General features: G+C 34.4%; 2 protein-coding genes across 8 annotated transcripts; one reads left to right on the plus strand and one right to left on the minus strand.

Annotated features, from left to right (window-relative positions):
* Positions 1 to 1,341: 1,341 nt before the first annotated feature.
* On the plus strand, positions 1,342 to 8,402 carry LOC18051482 (ABSCISIC ACID-INSENSITIVE 5-like protein 2). 3 transcript variants are annotated; one of them, XM_024190352.1, is made up of 5 exons: positions 1,342 to 1,493; positions 1,837 to 2,503; positions 2,639 to 2,710; positions 4,941 to 5,010; positions 7,974 to 8,061. In XM_024190352.1, the coding sequence occupies exons 2-4, from the start codon at positions 1,862 to 1,864 to the stop codon at positions 4,974 to 4,976; spliced, it is 750 nt and encodes a 249-aa protein (XP_024046120.1). In that variant the 5' UTR covers positions 1,342 to 1,493; positions 1,837 to 1,861; the 3' UTR covers positions 4,977 to 5,010; positions 7,974 to 8,061. The 3 variants fall into 3 exon arrangements, with proteins under 3 accessions (XP_024046120.1, XP_024046119.1, XP_006446403.2); XM_024190351.1 differs by lacking the exon at positions 4,941 to 5,010 and adding an exon at positions 1,598 to 1,693 and having other exon boundaries at positions 1,343 to 1,493; positions 7,974 to 8,402; XM_006446340.2 differs by lacking the exon at positions 4,941 to 5,010 and having other exon boundaries at positions 1,343 to 1,493; positions 7,974 to 8,402.
* Positions 8,403 to 9,839: 1,437 nt separating this feature from the next.
* On the minus strand, positions 9,840 to 17,706 carry LOC18051483 (CBL-interacting protein kinase 32). Of its 5 annotated transcripts, none has more exons than XM_024190195.1 (16): positions 17,348 to 17,705; positions 17,154 to 17,215; positions 15,918 to 16,178; positions 15,522 to 15,584; positions 15,048 to 15,119; positions 14,680 to 14,787; positions 14,477 to 14,557; positions 13,989 to 14,042; positions 13,765 to 13,890; positions 13,597 to 13,686; positions 12,830 to 12,952; positions 12,619 to 12,729; positions 12,106 to 12,219; positions 11,932 to 11,988; positions 11,769 to 11,843; positions 9,840 to 10,168 (listed from the first exon to the last, which is right to left on the minus strand). In XM_024190195.1, exons 3-16 carry the CDS (start codon positions 16,086 to 16,088, stop codon positions 10,094 to 10,096), a joined length of 1,320 nt encoding a protein of 439 aa, XP_024045963.1. In that variant the 5' UTR covers positions 16,089 to 16,178; positions 17,154 to 17,215; positions 17,348 to 17,705; the 3' UTR covers positions 9,840 to 10,093. The 5 variants fall into 5 exon arrangements, with proteins under 5 accessions (XP_024045963.1, XP_006446409.1, XP_006446408.1 ...); XM_006446346.2 differs by having other exon boundaries at positions 17,154 to 17,256; XM_006446345.2 differs by having other exon boundaries at positions 17,154 to 17,259.
* Positions 17,707 to 17,754: the final 48 nt, after the last annotated feature.

Genomic DNA, 17,754 nt, shown 5'->3' on the forward strand with positions numbered 1-17,754 from the left:
AAATTATGATAAAGAAACACAAGTGACCAACAATTGTCAAAAGAAATGTTAGATTATATAGCATTAAAACTAAATACCTAGATTATTATTACACAATAGCAATTTTTTTTATAATTTAGTCATTTTATGTTATATGGGTAAAATGGTTAAATTAAAATTATGATAAAGAAACATTAGTGACCAACATGGTTAAATTAAAATTATGATAAAGAATCATTAGTGAACAACATTGATAATAGGGTAAAGGACACAAACACCCCTAACGTTTGAATAAGGGACATAAAACTCCTTAATATTTCAAAAAAGACACTCAGACCCCAATTGACTAACGGAAATCGTTTCGTTAAATCATTAAAAGGTTAAAATCGTAATTATAAATTAAAAACAAGTGAATTGACTAAAAACCCACTCACGCATCACACGCACAAACAAACCCCACGCACACACGCACTGATACTGATTTCAGACAAATCTTTTAACACACTCACGGTTTGCCTCGCCGAACGCTGCTGGGGCTGCCGGAAGTTGCTGCTCGCGCTACCAGAAGCTGCTGGAACTGCTCGTGCGTGGATCGAGACCGAGTCTAGTTGCCGGATCTGCTGTCGATCGACGTTTGGCTGTTGCTTGTGCTGTTGGAACTGCTGAAATCTCGCGTTTGGCTGTTGGAACTGCTCGCGTTTGGCTGCTGGAATTGCTCGCGTTTGGCTGCTGCTTGTGCTCGCGTTTGGCTGCTGCTTGTGCTCGCGTTTAGTTGCTAGTTGTGCTCGCTTTTGGCTGCTGGTTGTGCTCGCGTTTGGCTGCTGGTTGTGCTCGTGTTTGGCTGCTGCTTGTGCTCGGGTTTGGCTGCTGCTTGTGCTCGCGTTTGGTTGCTGGTTGTGTTTGTGGGATAAATTGGACAATGAACAATTAGTTTTTAATATGCTATAATGGTATAATGGTAATTGCACTTTAAAATTATAATTTCTGTTAAAACAAACGGTTTCCGTTAGTCAATTGGGGTCTGAGTGTCTTTTTTAAAACATTAAGGGGTTTTATGTCCCTTATTCAAACATTAGGGGTCTCTGTGTCCTTTTCCCTTGATAATAACTAAATAAATGATCTAAATGAATAACTGCTTAAACTTTTTCTCTATTTGAAATTTTATAAAATAATATGAATTGTTTGTAAATAATTTCTAAAGATGGGGTGGTCTACGCAAATTACAGGTGGAAATAAATCCTGAACCTCCCGTAGGCAAGTTTAGGTGCGAGGTGATGATCCAGCCGTTGGATTTGTTAAGATACAATCCGACGGCCAATAAATTTTAAAAAATAAAAATTTAACTTTGATTATTAAGAAAAAGACCAGTTTGCGTTTTGATTTGTAAGTTTCACTTTCGAATTCGATGCTCTCTGTTTCTTCGCGTAATACGTGGAATCCAGATGTAACAGCAACAGGCAGCAGCTTGCCTAAGCAGGGAATCTTTTTTGTTGATTCAAGATCAGATCCCCCAGGTATTATTATTATTATTATTATTATTATTATTATTGTATACGCAAGATATTGTTCAGTGAATTGCAGAACAATTTGTTCATATTTTGAAATGTCCGCTCTGCAGAATTGAAGGCTTCTATTTTATTTTGAAATTAGTATTGCATTTATTCCAGCTCTTGAGGTCGATCAAAGCACTTTCGGAGATTTAGCTGATAGTATGGTCGGTTTTCTAGCGATTTTGTGTTGATTTTAAGTTTGGTTTTGGATTGATTGGATGGGGGCTATAGTCTATATAGCGCAGATAAATTCATTATAAAATGTTTCTCTTTTCATGATTATGATTTTTATTTCATCTTTGATTAGTTCGTGGAGCTGAAAATTTCGCTGAATGGGGATTCAAACAATGGGGTCTCAAAGTAATGGCCAACAGTCTCATTTACAACCTTCTTTGGTGAGGCAAAACTCGTGGTATAGTCTCACTCTCAATGAAGTTGAAAACCAGTTAGGAAATTTAGGGAAACCGTTGGGTAGCATGAACCTCGATGAGCTTCTTAAAAGTGTCTGGAGCACTGAAGCAAATGATTCCACAGGGATAGACATTGAGAATTCCTCCACAGCGTCATCTTCTCTCCAGCGTCAGGCCAGCCTGACATTGGCTAGGGCTTTGAGTGGTAAAACGGTTGAGCAGGTCTGGAATGAAATCCAACAAGGTCAAAAGAAGAGGTATGGGCAAGAGATGAAGAGCCATCAGAGGGAACCTACACTAGGAGAAATGACTTTGGAGGACTTCTTGGTACAAGCAGGGCTTTTTGCTGAAGCATCTGTTAGTCCTATGGATTTGGACACGGTCGGGGTGGTGACAATGCAAAGTTTTCCCGAAAAGATGAGCTTATCACCTTCCTCTTCAATTGGGACATTAACACCTCGGCGGAAGAGAGATGACAATGCATTTGAGAAGAGTATTGAAAGGAGGCTTAGGCGGAAGATAAAAAATAGGGAATCTGCTGCACGTTCACGAGCAAGAAAACAGGTAGCTTATAATTGTTCTTATTAGTTACTTACTATTTTTTTATTGGAGCATACATGTCCACAATCATCAAACTAATTTTTTTCCCCCTCCCTTTCTGCACATATGATCTGAACTAATCCTGGTGGCAATAATCAGGCCTATCATAATGAGCTGGTCAGCAAGGTTTCACGATTAGAAGAGGAAAATTTGAAGCTCAAGAAAGAGAAGGTAAGAATTTCATCAATGTTTCTGGTGTAGTCTATTTTTCAAACTCCATTTAACATTATTCGTGCGCAAGTAGTTTGCCTTTTCTTTTTGAAATTTATTTGTTAAAATATTTTATGCTTTTTGCGAAGTGCTTCCTACTTCTAATGACTGCTTCCTACGCTCAGATTTTGCATCTGCGAATGACTGCTAGACAATTTCATTTAACATATTGAATTTTCAAGTTCAGACTTATTTGTCCCTTCGGGACAACTTAGTTGATTTTGTCGCTTGAAAGCAAATGGTCAATGGTTCAAAAATCCCCCACAACAACATAGGTGGGTAATTTTTTTCTGGGGGGGGATAGGAAATAGAGAAACTTTATAGAATACAAGAAGGAAAAATGCATTACAAAAGTGAATCAGAAGTCCACAAACTAAAATCTCCCCTATAGAGTAGAACTCTGAAAACTATACAAAACTCTGAAAAAGGAAAACCCTGAAACCCGAGACAGCGGAAGGAAAAATACCAAACTCAGACCAACAAAATTAACCCAAGACTGCCGTCCAGTCAAGCTGAACGAAAAATAATGAGGTATATTGGAATTCCTTGAAAACTGGAGCCCAAGTAGAAGAAAAGAAAAGAATCCTGTCCCATAACCCATTAATATCTTACACTTTTCCCCCTATGAAAATGGAGCTATTTCTTTCTTGCCATATCACCTATGAGAGAGCTAGGACTACACACTTCCATAATGTTTTGGCCTGCTTTTCTTTCTAAAAGCGAAAATGTTCTCCATCAATAATGCCTTACAAGAGACTGGAGCTGCCCAAAGAATATTAGCTTTTCCACATAATCCAGCCCATAAAGAGGATGCAGTGTCAAAATGAATAAAAAACTTGGTTTCTGGTTTCTGGTTTCTGGTTTCTTTGTACTCAAACATGCCATAAAGGGAAAGACACACCTTGGGATTTCACCTCTGAATCTTCTCTCTATTATTATTTCAAGAGCCACTGTCCAAGCAAAAATTTGGATTTTAGGAGGATCATTAGCCTTCCAGGCCATCCCAAATTGATGAATAGAATTGTCTTCCACCAACCAAGAAAATTATGGCTTGCAAGAGAACTTGCCAGAGAAATCCATCTTCCAATTCTGTCATCATCTGTTCTTAAAAGGTAAAAGAATCCAGTAAAGCTGTGAGGGCTGAGTACTCTTGAATTTCTATATCATTCAAATTTCTCCTCAAACTAAAATGCCAACTCCATTTTAAGGAAGGGCGATCCTTGACCACTCTGGATTCAGTGAATGCATTCTTAGAAAGATAATCTATACAGATGATGAAATTGCTCACAAAGAGAGACTCCCCTACCCAACAATGGTGGGAAAGTGGTTTCATTTAGGTGTGATGAGGTGAGGTTCATGGTAACTTTAAAATAAACCCCCCACCCCGCCACAAAAAAGAAAAAGTGCGACTTTGCATTTCATGAACAGAAAATAAGAAATCCTCTCAACGACAAGATGATATTTTTGATGCTAGTGTTTCTGTTATAGGAAGGGAAACATGAATTCAGTGATGAGAAACTACTGTGAGTTTGGATTACAGTCAATCATGGGCTGCTGATAAACCTCTTTGTAATTTCCTCTATGATTAACAAAGTATCCAGATTCTTATAAAAAATGAGGAAACATGAATTATTCCTGTTCTAAGTTGTACTATGCTTACAAGCGACCAGGTTCCAGATCTCTGGGGCTTTTGACTGTGATCTAATGAGAGTTTTGATGTTCTTCAGTTAACCTAAATGATATTGATGTTCGTATTAATGAGACTAAAGAGTTTTGTGTAAATTCATTTATTAGAAGTTTTAAAAACGTGGACTATAAGAAGATATTACATGCTAGCATATGAGGTATTAGATTTAAGAGAGGCACATCAATTGTGTGATATGTTAGTGCTTGCGACTATTTGACATTGTATTTCGTTTAGAAATTTTTCTACAGCACATTTATCATTGTAGTCAGGTTTTATTTTATTATTTTTTTAAATCTCTGGAAACAAATTATAGAGAAGCAAAAATAGAAAAGGAGAAGGCACCCCATAAGTTGAGGCTTCTCTCAATGGATACATCATATCATGTCTTACATCTCAACTTGTTAGTGTCTACCATCTGGCATGAAAAACTTGTGAACCTCTTGACCTCATATGAGGGTTGAAAGAAGGGAAGCCTTTGTAATTATATTTCTTAATTCTATGCAGGAAGCTAGCACAATATTCTTGCTGAGATCCAATTGAACAAATTAGATTCATCAAATTTTGGTTTCAGCTTGTAAGGAATCACACTGAAATTTATAACTAAATTCCAGATCATTATTTTCCATATTTTGAAGTTTATTTCTTAATTATCATACAAGTGAATAATTGTTAGATTGGATTGTTTGTATGGTTGAACAAGGATATTAATTTGTTTCTTTACTCAGCAAGACAAAAGGAAAAAGAGAAGGTACCTAATATTTTATTCAGGTTGTTTTGTATTTTATTAGGTTATAGAGTTTCTCCACAAAATTTTGAGTTAGATATCTCACTAAAATACATTCTTTTGTTTTTTATTTTTTATTTTTCCAGACAACTTGAGGGCTTCCATTTATGAAGGCATATAGTTCTTATATAATACACTGCTACTTTTCTAAGATATCTTTTAGACGAAGGTGATGACTTACTTTGTTTCTATACGATTGTTGTAATGTGGTAGTTTGAGTAATACCTGTAAGCACATACTTTTAGGCTTGCAGCTGGACATTGGCCTCTTGCTAGATTCAATCTTTTTTTGTTTTTAAGTCTCAGACATGGTGAAATTAATTACAGAGCAATTAAGCTATGAAGGGATAGTTGTATCAGTTCATCTATTCTTTGTTTCTTATGATAGTGAATTTTTAGGTTGATTAAGGTGCTACATCTAGTTAATGCATTGACTTTATGTTAGAAAAAGGTTGTCTATAAGTGTTATTTTTGTCCAAATATGAATATACCTGTCAGATTCATACGATAATAAATGTGTATCTAAAATGTGTATCCAAAGTATCTATAATGTGGTGTTCGTCAATAGTGATGTCATTTGCTGAACTGACATGATGCAGTGTCTTCATCTATGGAAAGATACAGAATGTAATTAATAAGGTAAGTTAAAAAGAATAGTAACTAATTTTTCACCTCATTCTAGTTCGGATATCCTGCTTATGAAAAAATATACTTAGATTCTTATTTTTTTATTGTTTTACATAAGACAAACTTCTTAGCATTTCTCAAATTTAAAATGTATTCAGAATAGTTTCGTATTATCTTTTATCTTATTGCTAATACATATTTGTTTAGGGGTTTTCCAAGTGACCTCAGATTTTAACTCAAAAGTAGGGCCAATGGTTTGCTCCTAGAAAGTTTGGGTTTGAGTACTCGGGTTCACCTACTTGGTACAAAAGCCATGGTTTTATACTTCAAGAAGATCGGGCTTTGGCATGTCCCAGTTTTGAACTAAAGTTCGCTAAGGATTTCTGTGTTTTGAGTGAATAAAGAAGAAGCCTCTAAGTAGAGCAGTGGAATTAGATGTTCTTTGGATGGGATAAGATTGTTAAGGAGCAGTCTATTCTCTGTTGTCACCTTTCATCTGTTGGAGTAAGCAGTTTAGAGAGTATTTAATCTTTGTGACTTATGGTCGGTAAATTCTTGGGATTTGGGGTGTTTTGGGATTTGCATTCATAGGATAAAGCTAGTATTGCAAATTATGGTGATGTAGAAGCTAACAGGACTGTAAGAGGAGTATGTTAAATGTTCATGGTGACAGATAAATTAAGAAATTCACTAATATGCTTTTAACATGTTTGAAACGATAGTAAGGTATCCCTGATTTCTCCCTTGTTGTTCATTCTCTTCTTTTGAATTTATATAATATAATTCAGGTTTATTTGTGCAGTTTATTTGGAACCATGGGATTTTTGCCATGTTTGAAACCATGGAATTTTTGCCTGCTAAGTTTTTGACCTTTTCCAGGTCAACTACTTTTCTTTAACATCTCTCTATTTGAAAGGGTGAGTTTAATTGGGACATCTATAGTTTTACAATGCATCATTAGTAAAGATCCATGGTGCGAAAAGAAAGTCTGTCTGGGCTTGCTTTGAATTGCCCGAAACATTGGATGTACAAAGCAAGACAATTGGTGTTCCAAAGGAGAGAGAACATAAAAGAGAGGAGAAAGAGAAGGAAATAAAATTATTTGTTTTTCTGTTTATTAGTTTTTTAACCTAGTTATGAAGAGATAATATGAGTATTTTTAAGGATCAATTTGTCTTTTTAACAGTTTGTGCTTTTTCTTTTTATATATTAGCATTTTAATTTTTAGTTCTTTTCTTTTCTTCTTTTCTTCTTTTTTTTCCTTTTAAATTTATTTTTTATATTTTAATTTTGTTTTATTAATACAGATGATGTTATACTTTCCCTGGTTAGTGTCAGTCAGCATGTAAATGTACAGAAAATGGGGGCTGTGTTGATATGTCAATTCATTAGTCGGCAAACTAAGGAATGTCATTTCTTCTGGGAGGGTAAATTGAAAGTAATCCTTTTGATATAAAGTACAGATGATTGAAGCATCTCAGTATTAGGTGTTTTTTTCTTCCTTCTCTTCTGTTCATTCGAGGGTGTATATAATATGCTCTAGTAAATAGTCTAAATCAAGTAGTTTGGAATTTGAGGAGCTAAACAATGTGAATGGATTTCAAATTTATGATTTAGGGTTTCCTTCTGGTAATGTGTACATATTATTCTCATATCTTTAGTTTCTTGTCTGATCCCTTTCTCCAGGAAATCTTAGCTATATTATTAATCTCTCACTTTTCTCTGCACGTTTATTTAGATCAATGTTGCAGTGACCATGTAAGAAACTTGAAGTGAAGCTATTGATTAAATAATAGAATTCTTTTTTGCATACATATATGCTCTTTGTTATATTCATTCAACAGCACTAATGAAAGAATATGTGTTGACTGAATTTGCTGCTTTAAAACATATTATGAATTTTTCATCGCCTTTCTAGTTGCAAGATATTCATATTTCTGGTATCTGGGTAGGTTTGTGCTTATCAAAGTTCCCACAGTCTATACGCTTCATTGACTGTGGTAACGCTGTATGTCCTGAAGATGAACAAATAACTAATTGCAATTTATAGATTTCCTTAAGAATGACTTTATTATTTATACTTTTAGTCTTAACTCTTCAGTAAAATTATTTATTTCATAATTGTAGGAATTTGAGAAGATGCTGCCATCTGATTCCTTACAAGAACCAAAATATCAACTTCGAAGAATGAGTTCAGCCTCTTTCTGATGTCAATTTACTGCTTGTTAGAGCTAGATTGTTTGAGTATGTAAGTGGACCACTTTCTTTTGATCTTGTCATCAAGGCTTTGTGTTGCTTCTGCTGCTGCTTCTCTTCCACCAACCGGTTGGGAATCGCCTTTATGTAAATTTATAATGAACTCTCCTTCTTGGAATTAAAACAGCGCAAAATGTGCGGTGTTGATAGATAAGGTTCTGTTAGTTTGCTGGGAAACAAGATGGGTAAAGGATTGAGTGCATGGTGTATGCTGGGCTGCATATTGTCAATAGGAAGCGCCCTTAAGGTCTCTCTCTTTTGGCAGTTTGAGGTTAAAAAGTAGTGTAGTTACCCAGTTCATGTATGAATGTGCTGAAATATTATGATCTTAAAAGAATTTAACTAGCTTTTACGTAATTAAGCTTAATGAACTTGACATTCTCAAAAAACTTCACCCTGGTTTTTATTTTATGAAAAGCTTTTCCTCGTTATAATTTTATTTTTTCTGAAATTACCAAAGGGGTCAAATAATCTTCTTTCATACGGTCTTAACTGTGATATACGTATACCCAATGGCATTCTAAGCTCTTGTTTGATTTCTTCTGCAACTTGGAACATTTTATTCTGTGTTTCTTTCCATTTGACAAATTTTACGTTTAATTGATTGTGTATTTTGGAATGGACAAAAATATCACAGAACGGAAAAGGTGTGTCCAAAAAAGAAATGCATTTAATCTATAAAAGGGATTTTGTAACAAGGTCGTTTAAATTTGGCCAAGGATATATGTTAACATGTTTGTGTCGCGACGTTTTGGCAGTAGAATGTATTGAACGTATGGGTTTAATTAGATATATTGTGTTTTTTTAATGTAAATTCAACAAAAATTTGTAAATATTTAGAAAGGGTCTTAAAAGATTTTGGGTGTGTAAATAGACCAACTTAGTTCAATATCACTTCAACTCATACGTATATGTCGCACCATCATCTTACAAACAGAAGTCACAGTCAATGGCTTGAGTCCACTTAAACATTCAAAACTCAATGGCCTTAGATTGGGCATTGGACATAACAATTAACAAGAACATCAGCCAACATTTTATTTAAAATATAATGAAAAACACGATTCCGGATTTGATTTTAAATCCGGACCAGAGCTGTTGGATTGACAATCCAACTGACTTCTGTTTCTTTTTCTCTTTAATTATTTGGCCCTCCATGTGCAACAAAATTGTGGTTTAGGTTCAACTCCACAGGCCACAGTTCAAATCTGAACTTTAATTAAAGTCCTGAATTTTGAGATCGTAAAATTGTTTTGTGTATAAAGTATTTGATCTAATAGAGTATGATTTAAAGCAATTTTTTCAATAAAATATATTTTCATTCAACCAATGCAGTTATAGCACATCAATTTATACAAAATATGCACATCAATTTATACAAAAAGTATGTTTCCATCAGAGTTGATCATTACTCACACTTTAGTGCAACTATGGAAACAAAATAATTAAAGACAAAACATGGAAATAAATTTATGCAGCTCTATACATATGTATTTGCTGATACAAATAATGAAAACATGTATGGTATGATACTGGTGTTTGTTATAACTAAATATTAAAAAAAAAACAACGAAAAAAAAAAGAGGTATAACTAAATATTTAAGAAAAGGATATATCAAGTAAAAAATTTTCAAAAAATTATTTTTTTAAACAGCAGCACCGGACCGGCCCATCAGGTTGGGCTAAAGCCTGGTCGAACCGGACTTGCTGGATTTTTTTTTTTTTGCCAACCCTAGATTGAAATTATAATTTCCATGCCTAATATATACATGGTTCCATTTATAAAGAATTTGTCACTAAAGGGATTACCAAGACAGAAAAGCTCCTCCACTATGGGAATCATCCATGCTTTCCAACAATAATAACACAGGAAAACAATTGATGAATCCTTGATCGTGTATCTACAAGAAAGAGGGTAAAAGAATGAAGATATAAAAGCAACAAGATAGCATCAAGGAAAGATTGTATCATCACTCTTTCTTCAAACCAGTTTATTTCATTTCCTGCATATCCTCCTCAGTTTTCCAAACAACATCCTCTAGGCAGGTTGAAAGATTTTTATAGAACTGCAGAGAAATTTTCAGGCCAATGAAAACAATAGATTATAAGCATCATAAGCAACTTTATCAATCAAATAGATGCATTAGTGTAAATATATTATTGGTTGTCAGACTAAATGGCGGCCTTGAGATAAGGTCAATCTTTTTTGAACTACCATAAGTTTTGTAGACCTTTTAACTATATGGCGTTTTAAGAATAAAAATACTGTTTTTATGTTTTGTTATTACAGTTTATGCCCTTGAAACAGTTGGTGTCAGATAGTTTATTGAAATTAATAACAATATTTATTTTCTTTTGCATGCATAAGAGTAAGTAAATCATTTATTTGGGATACAGTAATTACAAACAGAAAACTACTAAAATACATTTTACATGATTTATGAATTATGGACATTTTACTCATTCAAGGTATGGTAATAACTTACGAGGTTTCTTAAGTCAATGACATAATAGGGTTGCAACCATGCTCTTTGCTTTATTATAATTTAAACGGGTGTCTGGATTGCAAGCATATTCTCTGGGGAACACCGAATACAAGTAATGGAAAATCAAAGTGAGTTTTGAGACTATTTTGATTTTGCTTTCCTGTCAGACCTAGAATTCTTATGGGGTCCTAAAATATTCATTACATTGGTAAAGTGTTGATCTAGAAAGAATGGAAATTCTTAAACCATAGGGAAGGGAGAAAGGAAATGGTAGTGAGGTCAGTCGTTTGAATTTATTGAGGTTTCTCAAGTTGTTTTGGTAGTTAAGATGCCAATATACCATGTTTCAATCATAATGAAATAGCGGCAAGATTCTTGGCTTCTTGATCAAAATATTGCAAATCATGCTCATCGAAAAAAAAACGTCCACCAACTCTAGGCTTCACTTTCACCCCAGATGTAAATATGGGATTGATGAAAAGACATAGCTAACAAACTTAAAAATGAAAACTTGAAAGATCAGATTTTGTAAAACTCTACTCTACTCTCAGGCTAGGAGTTGTGCAAGTTGTTAATTAATTCCAAGAAGTTCAATCATAATGTATAGATTTTATGAAAAACATTTTATCGAGGTTCACTCATGTTAAAGCTTTATGCTACTGTCTGGGCCCTCACCCCTCACCTAACCCCTTGTGCTTTAAGGTCAAGCAGTCACATAACATGGCATCAAAACTGGTTTGACCAACAGATCCTCTGTCAAATACCCACTTTTGATTTTTGTTTTCGTTTGTTTCTGTCTTCCCTGTCTGTTTGGGCTCTGTCTCCTATCTCTGGCAGGGATTCCCATGTGATCTCTATTTGCATTTGTTTTCCCAATGGCAATTCTGGTCAAAGGGCCTCGTCTAGGCTGCTTCAGTAATATTTGATGCAGCATTTTTTTAATTTTGGGCTAAATTATTCTATAACGGTTTCAATTCTCAAAACATGATTGTATGCAATTGAAGGCTTTATGTAAGGCTTTTACTTCTTCAAAATGACAGTTTTGTTTCCTTCAACTTTAGCCTCTTTTATTCCAACTAAGGAAAATCCTACTCTAGATCAGATACTTGTGATAAGAAATAAGAAATATATAGAGAATATAATAAAGAAACTGAAACTATATCGAAGAAGAAAATCATACCTTATGAAACTCCAAAGTGTCCCCTTTTGCTTTTCGCACCTCAACCATATGAAGAGAAGGTGCCACTTGAAAAACCTATTTGACAATAAGCAAACATAAATAACCATAGGAAACCTATGCCAAAGTCAAAGCATCAACTAAATAAAAGTTCGCAATCGCATACCTCCGTGGCCACATTAAGGTTTCCCTTTCTACCAGCTTTCATATTTTCAAGCCTCATCTGAGTTAAATAAAGTTAAAAAATAATAACAATAACCCATCAATTTTGTAATGCTTTACAAAATTATTCTGAAGTTTTGTTCTTTGTTCATCTACTTAATTTCAGAAATTTTCTAACCTTGTAATTTTTCTTGTGAACATCAAAACCAAGAGGCTTTGCCGCTTCTTCAATTTTATTAATTATCTCATTAGCAGGACATCTAGATGTGAACCTTGTCTCTCTCTTGAAATCCTACATCCAAAGACTCAACGACATGTAAGTATAGAAAATACCAAACCAAAATCTGATAAGTTAATGAAACCAAAATCTGATAAGTTAATGAAACCTAAATTTTGCCACTGCTAAATCCAATATATAATAAAATGCCATTGTATGTGTAGCTTCAATAAGTCAACCTATCCTGGACTAGCTGAGAGTAATCGACAATGGAAAAGAACATGATCTATTAATAAAGGATCCTATAATGTCACGGTCAATAGTTCGAAGATGTAACAAATCTGCAGTCTCACATGCATTTGATAGTCAATCAAGGAGTTTCCAAAGCTGCTAATTTGCTTCAATGGAAGTCAGAGAGGATAACTAGCTGTAAAGCATTTTCCTTTTAATATAAAGAACATTTTTACATCAAACCTGTTCTGCATCAAACAAATTCCCAAGGTTCAGTCCTTTTGACAAAGAAATCAACTCAAACGCATTCATTGCTGCTGGCTGTTCTTCTTTCTGCTCTGTCACATGGTGCTCCTATTACAATAGCAACAACACATAACTTAATGAGTATGTGGCATTTTCCAATTATTCCAATTTAAGTCATTAAATAACTTCACTAAACCATCCAACACACTTCTGAGTCCTTAAAAACAGCTTCCACATCATCCAAGTTCGTATCTTTTTTCTCCTCAAACACTGGAGGTTTGTAATCTTTTTTAAACCATTCATCTTCCAATATTTCCGGTATAGTAATACGCTGCAACAGAACAAATAAATCAGAGAAGAAAAATAAGTCAAGTAATTGCGAGAGGCCAATTATTTATCAGGAAAAAAAAAAGCATTATTACAGCCACAAACTCTTGTAGGAACCAATTTTGTACAAATTGATGCGACAGACATGATTGGATGAGTGAAAATTTTAAAATAATAAAAATAAATCATGTGGGCCATGCGGGGTTTTCATTTAATCAGTCATGTTATGCCACATTAGTTATACAAAAATATTTTGTACAAGAGCTTGTGGATTTGTCATTACTTATGAAAAAAAAAGATTGGAGATAAAATCTGCAAAATAAGTTTGTGATACAGTGGTACCTACAGCCCAAAGTAGGAGCACAGGTTGAAGATGTCTTAGTTCATATGTTCGATATTAGTAAAAAAACATCAGGATCAGGTCATGCAAAATGCTATAGAAAATAAGCTTTGGGCAGTGCCTAGCCAGTTAAACCATAGAATTGATTGACCTCTATATATCATAAAGATTTTTGCAACTAAACAGCCAGAGTAAGCTAGTTAGAATATGAAATGCTGAAATTCTTTTTGACACTTTTCCTTTTGCTACCTGAGATGCAGAAATTAGAATCTCATGTACAGACTGTCAGCAAAAGGATAAATACTTACAGTCATTGGGTTTGGATCCAAGATGCGAGCAATCAATTTCCTGGCAGTGAAAGAGAGCCAAGGCGGACAAGTGAACTCAGCAGCAGAAATCTATACAGGGAGAAGTGAGTTAGTGCCAAACAGTGGAGTAAAATAGGATAACTGCTATTGAATTCAAGAAATGCTCACTTTTTTATACAGGTTCATAAGATTAGAATCATCGAAAGGCAAGTACCCTGCAAGTAATACAAATAGTATCACTCCACAAGACCACAAGTCAGCGGTTGAGCCATCGTAGCCTCTATCATTAAGAACCTAAACATGAAAATAATAAATTACTTGAGGCCAAACCACCAATGGTTTTAAATACATGGTTGAAAAAATATGGGTTAATAGATCAGTGTTACACACACCTCGGGAGCAACATAATTAGGAGTTCCACAAGTAGTGTGAAGAAGACCATCATCCTGCCAAATTACTTTTGAAAATCAGTAATATATCCCATATTTTCAAAGGTTAAAAAAAAAAAATCACTAATCAGGCATGGTCTTCCACTTAGTAATTCTAAAATGTGGTATGGGATTCTTTTTGTTTTTCCTGAGGGGAAGGAGAGTAAAGAAGGTGGGTCGGGGACTCGCATACTAGCCCCTAAGTCTTAGATATTTATTGATTTTTAAGTCGCCTTTAAACTACAAAAGATTTATATTTATCTGTGTGCAATTCACACCCCATTCTATCTTCATGTCTTTTGCCTATCTGCTCAAAATCAATTATACCTTGACTGAAAAATTTTACATGCCAAGACATTTAATATCAAATAAATCAAAAATAATGATCAAGAAGAGAGAACAGCAGAGGGGGAAAAAAAGCTTGCACTTTCAGAAGTCATAACCATAATTACCCTGACTTGTTGTGACAAAGCACTCAATCCAAAATCAGACACTTTTAGGTTTCCATAAGCATCCAACAATAGATTTTCTGGCTGCAATAGAGACCATGAAAAGTAAGGAAAAAAAAAATCTTTTTCCAATACAGCATAACAGATTTACCTAAAAACAAAGCCAAACGAAGACAGTAATACCCATCTTTACAGGACTTAAATACCTTCAAGTCTCTGTGGTAGACACCCCTGCTATGGCAATAATCAACAGCATTAATAAGCTGCTGAAAGTATCTCCGTGCCTCATCTTCCTTCATCCGTCCATGATTTACCTTCACAATCCAATAAATATATCATGTTATGCAGTGTAAAAGAATTCATGGACGATGAAAAAATGTCAGCCCTTTATGTAATAGCTCAACTTTATGCAGGACTTAGCTGCCACGATGGCTAACAAGTATCTTAAGTTATATGGGAATGGTCCAAACATCCAATAAGTGAAACGATAATACAGAAATGATGTTGAACCTCATAAATAGATAGAGGCAAAACTAGTACATGAATAACATTGGCCAAGAATTCGCTGACTCACAATTTTGTCAAACAACTCTCCCCCTGTGACGAACTCCAAGACAATAAATATTTTAGTCTTGCTTCCCATCACCTGAAATCAAATATAATTATTCAACAAATAACTTGATATATGAACTTAACATCTAAATACAGTACCTTTTCATGTTCTAATTTGGGCCCATAAAATTTCGCATTCCACATCTGTAACATCTAATCTCACACCTATTACTTTTATATTCTATCTTCTACAACTTATATCAAATTTGCAATAAGTAAAAAATTAAAATAAAATGACATCTGATAAACATGATATCAAATTGAGCCCAGGCACTTGCGTTGAACAGAATCTGTTTAAAAACAGTAATACAAAATGGTACAGAATGACATATGAACATTGAAGGTAGACTAAAATTGTAATTAACAAGCAAAAATGTTAGTGAAATATGTGTGCGTGTGGGGGGAAGAGAGAAGAGAGAGAGAGAGAGAGAGAGACCTCATATAATCGCACAACATTTGGATGCTTAACCAATTTCATTGTTGCAACTTCCCGCTTGATCTGTAAAAGTATGCAGAAAGCATCTAAGTATTTCGATAAATCTTGAAACAATATTCTTTCATGACAGTTAAAGAAAGCTTCCCAATCGAACTAACAATGGAAATCCATTTCCTAAGAAAATAGAACCATTAAGACCGATCCCAGAAGTCAAACAATGTCTCCTAAAACACGTATGGAATCTTGTGAAAGAAGTTTTCCAGACTAATAAGGATGGGGACTAGAAACTTGTTACATACAAACAATAGAACCATATTTGCAATGAGCTAGAGTGTGAGAATAGAAATTAAAGCAGAGGAAAAAAGTGAATTAAAGATATAAAAAAATATACAGAACCTGTTCAGCCATCTTGTGCTTGAGAACCTTCTCTTTATCAAGAATCTTAAGAGCAACAGGTTCGCCAGTCTCAGAATTCCTTGCAAACTTAACTTTTGCAAATGAACCCTCACCAATTGTTCTCCCCACCTCATATTTACCCACTCGGCGTTTAATTTTAGGTTGACTCATGTTCGATTTACAAGCTGTGCCTTCTTCTACTGAATGTTCTGCAGGCTTTAAACTCTTCCCCAAATGGTAACACAAGAAATTGATGAAGTCCTAGAACAAGTTACATTTATACAACTTAGCAAATATAAAATTAATAAGCATGATAATACAAGTGCTAAAATAGGCAGGAGTCTGTGAGATTTGTCAACTGCGATGCCTAGAAAACTGAGATCTGAAATAAATCTGTCCTCCAATTACACAGATTCTATGCAAAATGAAATGTGTGAATTACAAACTTTCAAAATAAATTCAATTCCGAGCTATAAGGAAATGAGAAGTAGAGCGACTGGGAGAGGAAACAATGGAAAATAATGTCAAAAGACTCGAAATTGGGATGTCCACACTTAAAACTTCATAATTTCTAAATAAAAAGAAAGTTCCAGAGGATTTACATAGTCGTAACTGGCATATGCAAGTTCATTAAAAAGAATCCAATTGCCAAAGTCGGTAAAAATACAAGCTCATTAAAGAGAACAAGGTTTAGCATAACTACTTGAAACTTTTTGAATTTCACAGGAAGGATGGAAAACAAAAAGATTTACTACTACAGCACTTGAATTGAAAAGAAAGAGCATCAAACCCCATTTTGGAGTACATCAAACAATGAAAATCTCTCACAATTAATAACACACAAAGGATAGATGCCACAAAGAGGAAGCATAGCTAATCTATAAGAGAGAACATTCTCAACAAGCCTGATCCCGTGAATACAAACTGTACCAACTTAGTGAGAAATTAACAAGATAACAATGTCCAGCTGCGGAACTGAACTAATAATTCAGTGAGAGGACTGGAATTCAGATCGAATTCGAACTTGTTTCATTCAACAACTTTGAAAAAGAATTATCATACAATTCGTGAATTAAAAATCTATTTTAGCCATTAAATATTCGAAGAGAATCTTTTTCCGTTAGTCTAAAAACCGTACCGGCTCTATAAAAAGATTCATTAAAAAAATAAATAAATAAGAATTGTGACGGAAGCTTAAAATATGAGATAAAAACTCGATTAAAAGCGGAAACCCACCTCCTCGAATTTCCAATTTCAAGAATTGACCCCCCAGAAACTGAAGAAATCTTAGTAGGAGTCTGAAAGTAAACTCAAGAACGGCGTCACGTGTTTGTTATATCTACTGTATGGAACACAGATACGAATAGAATAATTGCAATAAGAAACATTAAAATAAAGAAAAATGATTAAAATGAGAAAAGAGGATATACTTTGAACTTTGGTTACAGAATGGAGATAAAAGATGCTAAGCTGGCAAAAAAAATGGCTCTTGACGTGGTTGAAAAGACAGGAAGACTCGTTTTTCATCCCGTTTTCTACTGCATCAAGACAAAACACGCAGCATAACTCGTAATAGAACTCACTCTCCCCACTGTCTAAAAAACAAACTTGACTGCTACTTCTTCTGCCTTCGGTTACCAATTTTCCACCTTTTTAACTCTCTCTCTCTCTCTTTAATTTTAATTTTATCATTTCTAAATTCCAATAATGGAGTTTAGAATGTGATTATTTAAAAGGCACTTTCGCTTTCACTGGTAAGAGAAAATGCTTCTAAGAAAAAATATGGACCATGAATTTGATTTGAGGACCACTTTCTGCAATTACAACTCCCGACAAA

Source organism: Citrus clementina, unplaced genomic scaffold (genome assembly GCF_000493195.1).
Source record: "Citrus clementina cultivar Clemenules unplaced genomic scaffold, Citrus_clementina_v1.0 scaffold_2, whole genome shotgun sequence".
Classification (NCBI taxonomy): domain Eukaryota; kingdom Viridiplantae; phylum Streptophyta; class Magnoliopsida; order Sapindales; family Rutaceae; genus Citrus; species Citrus x clementina.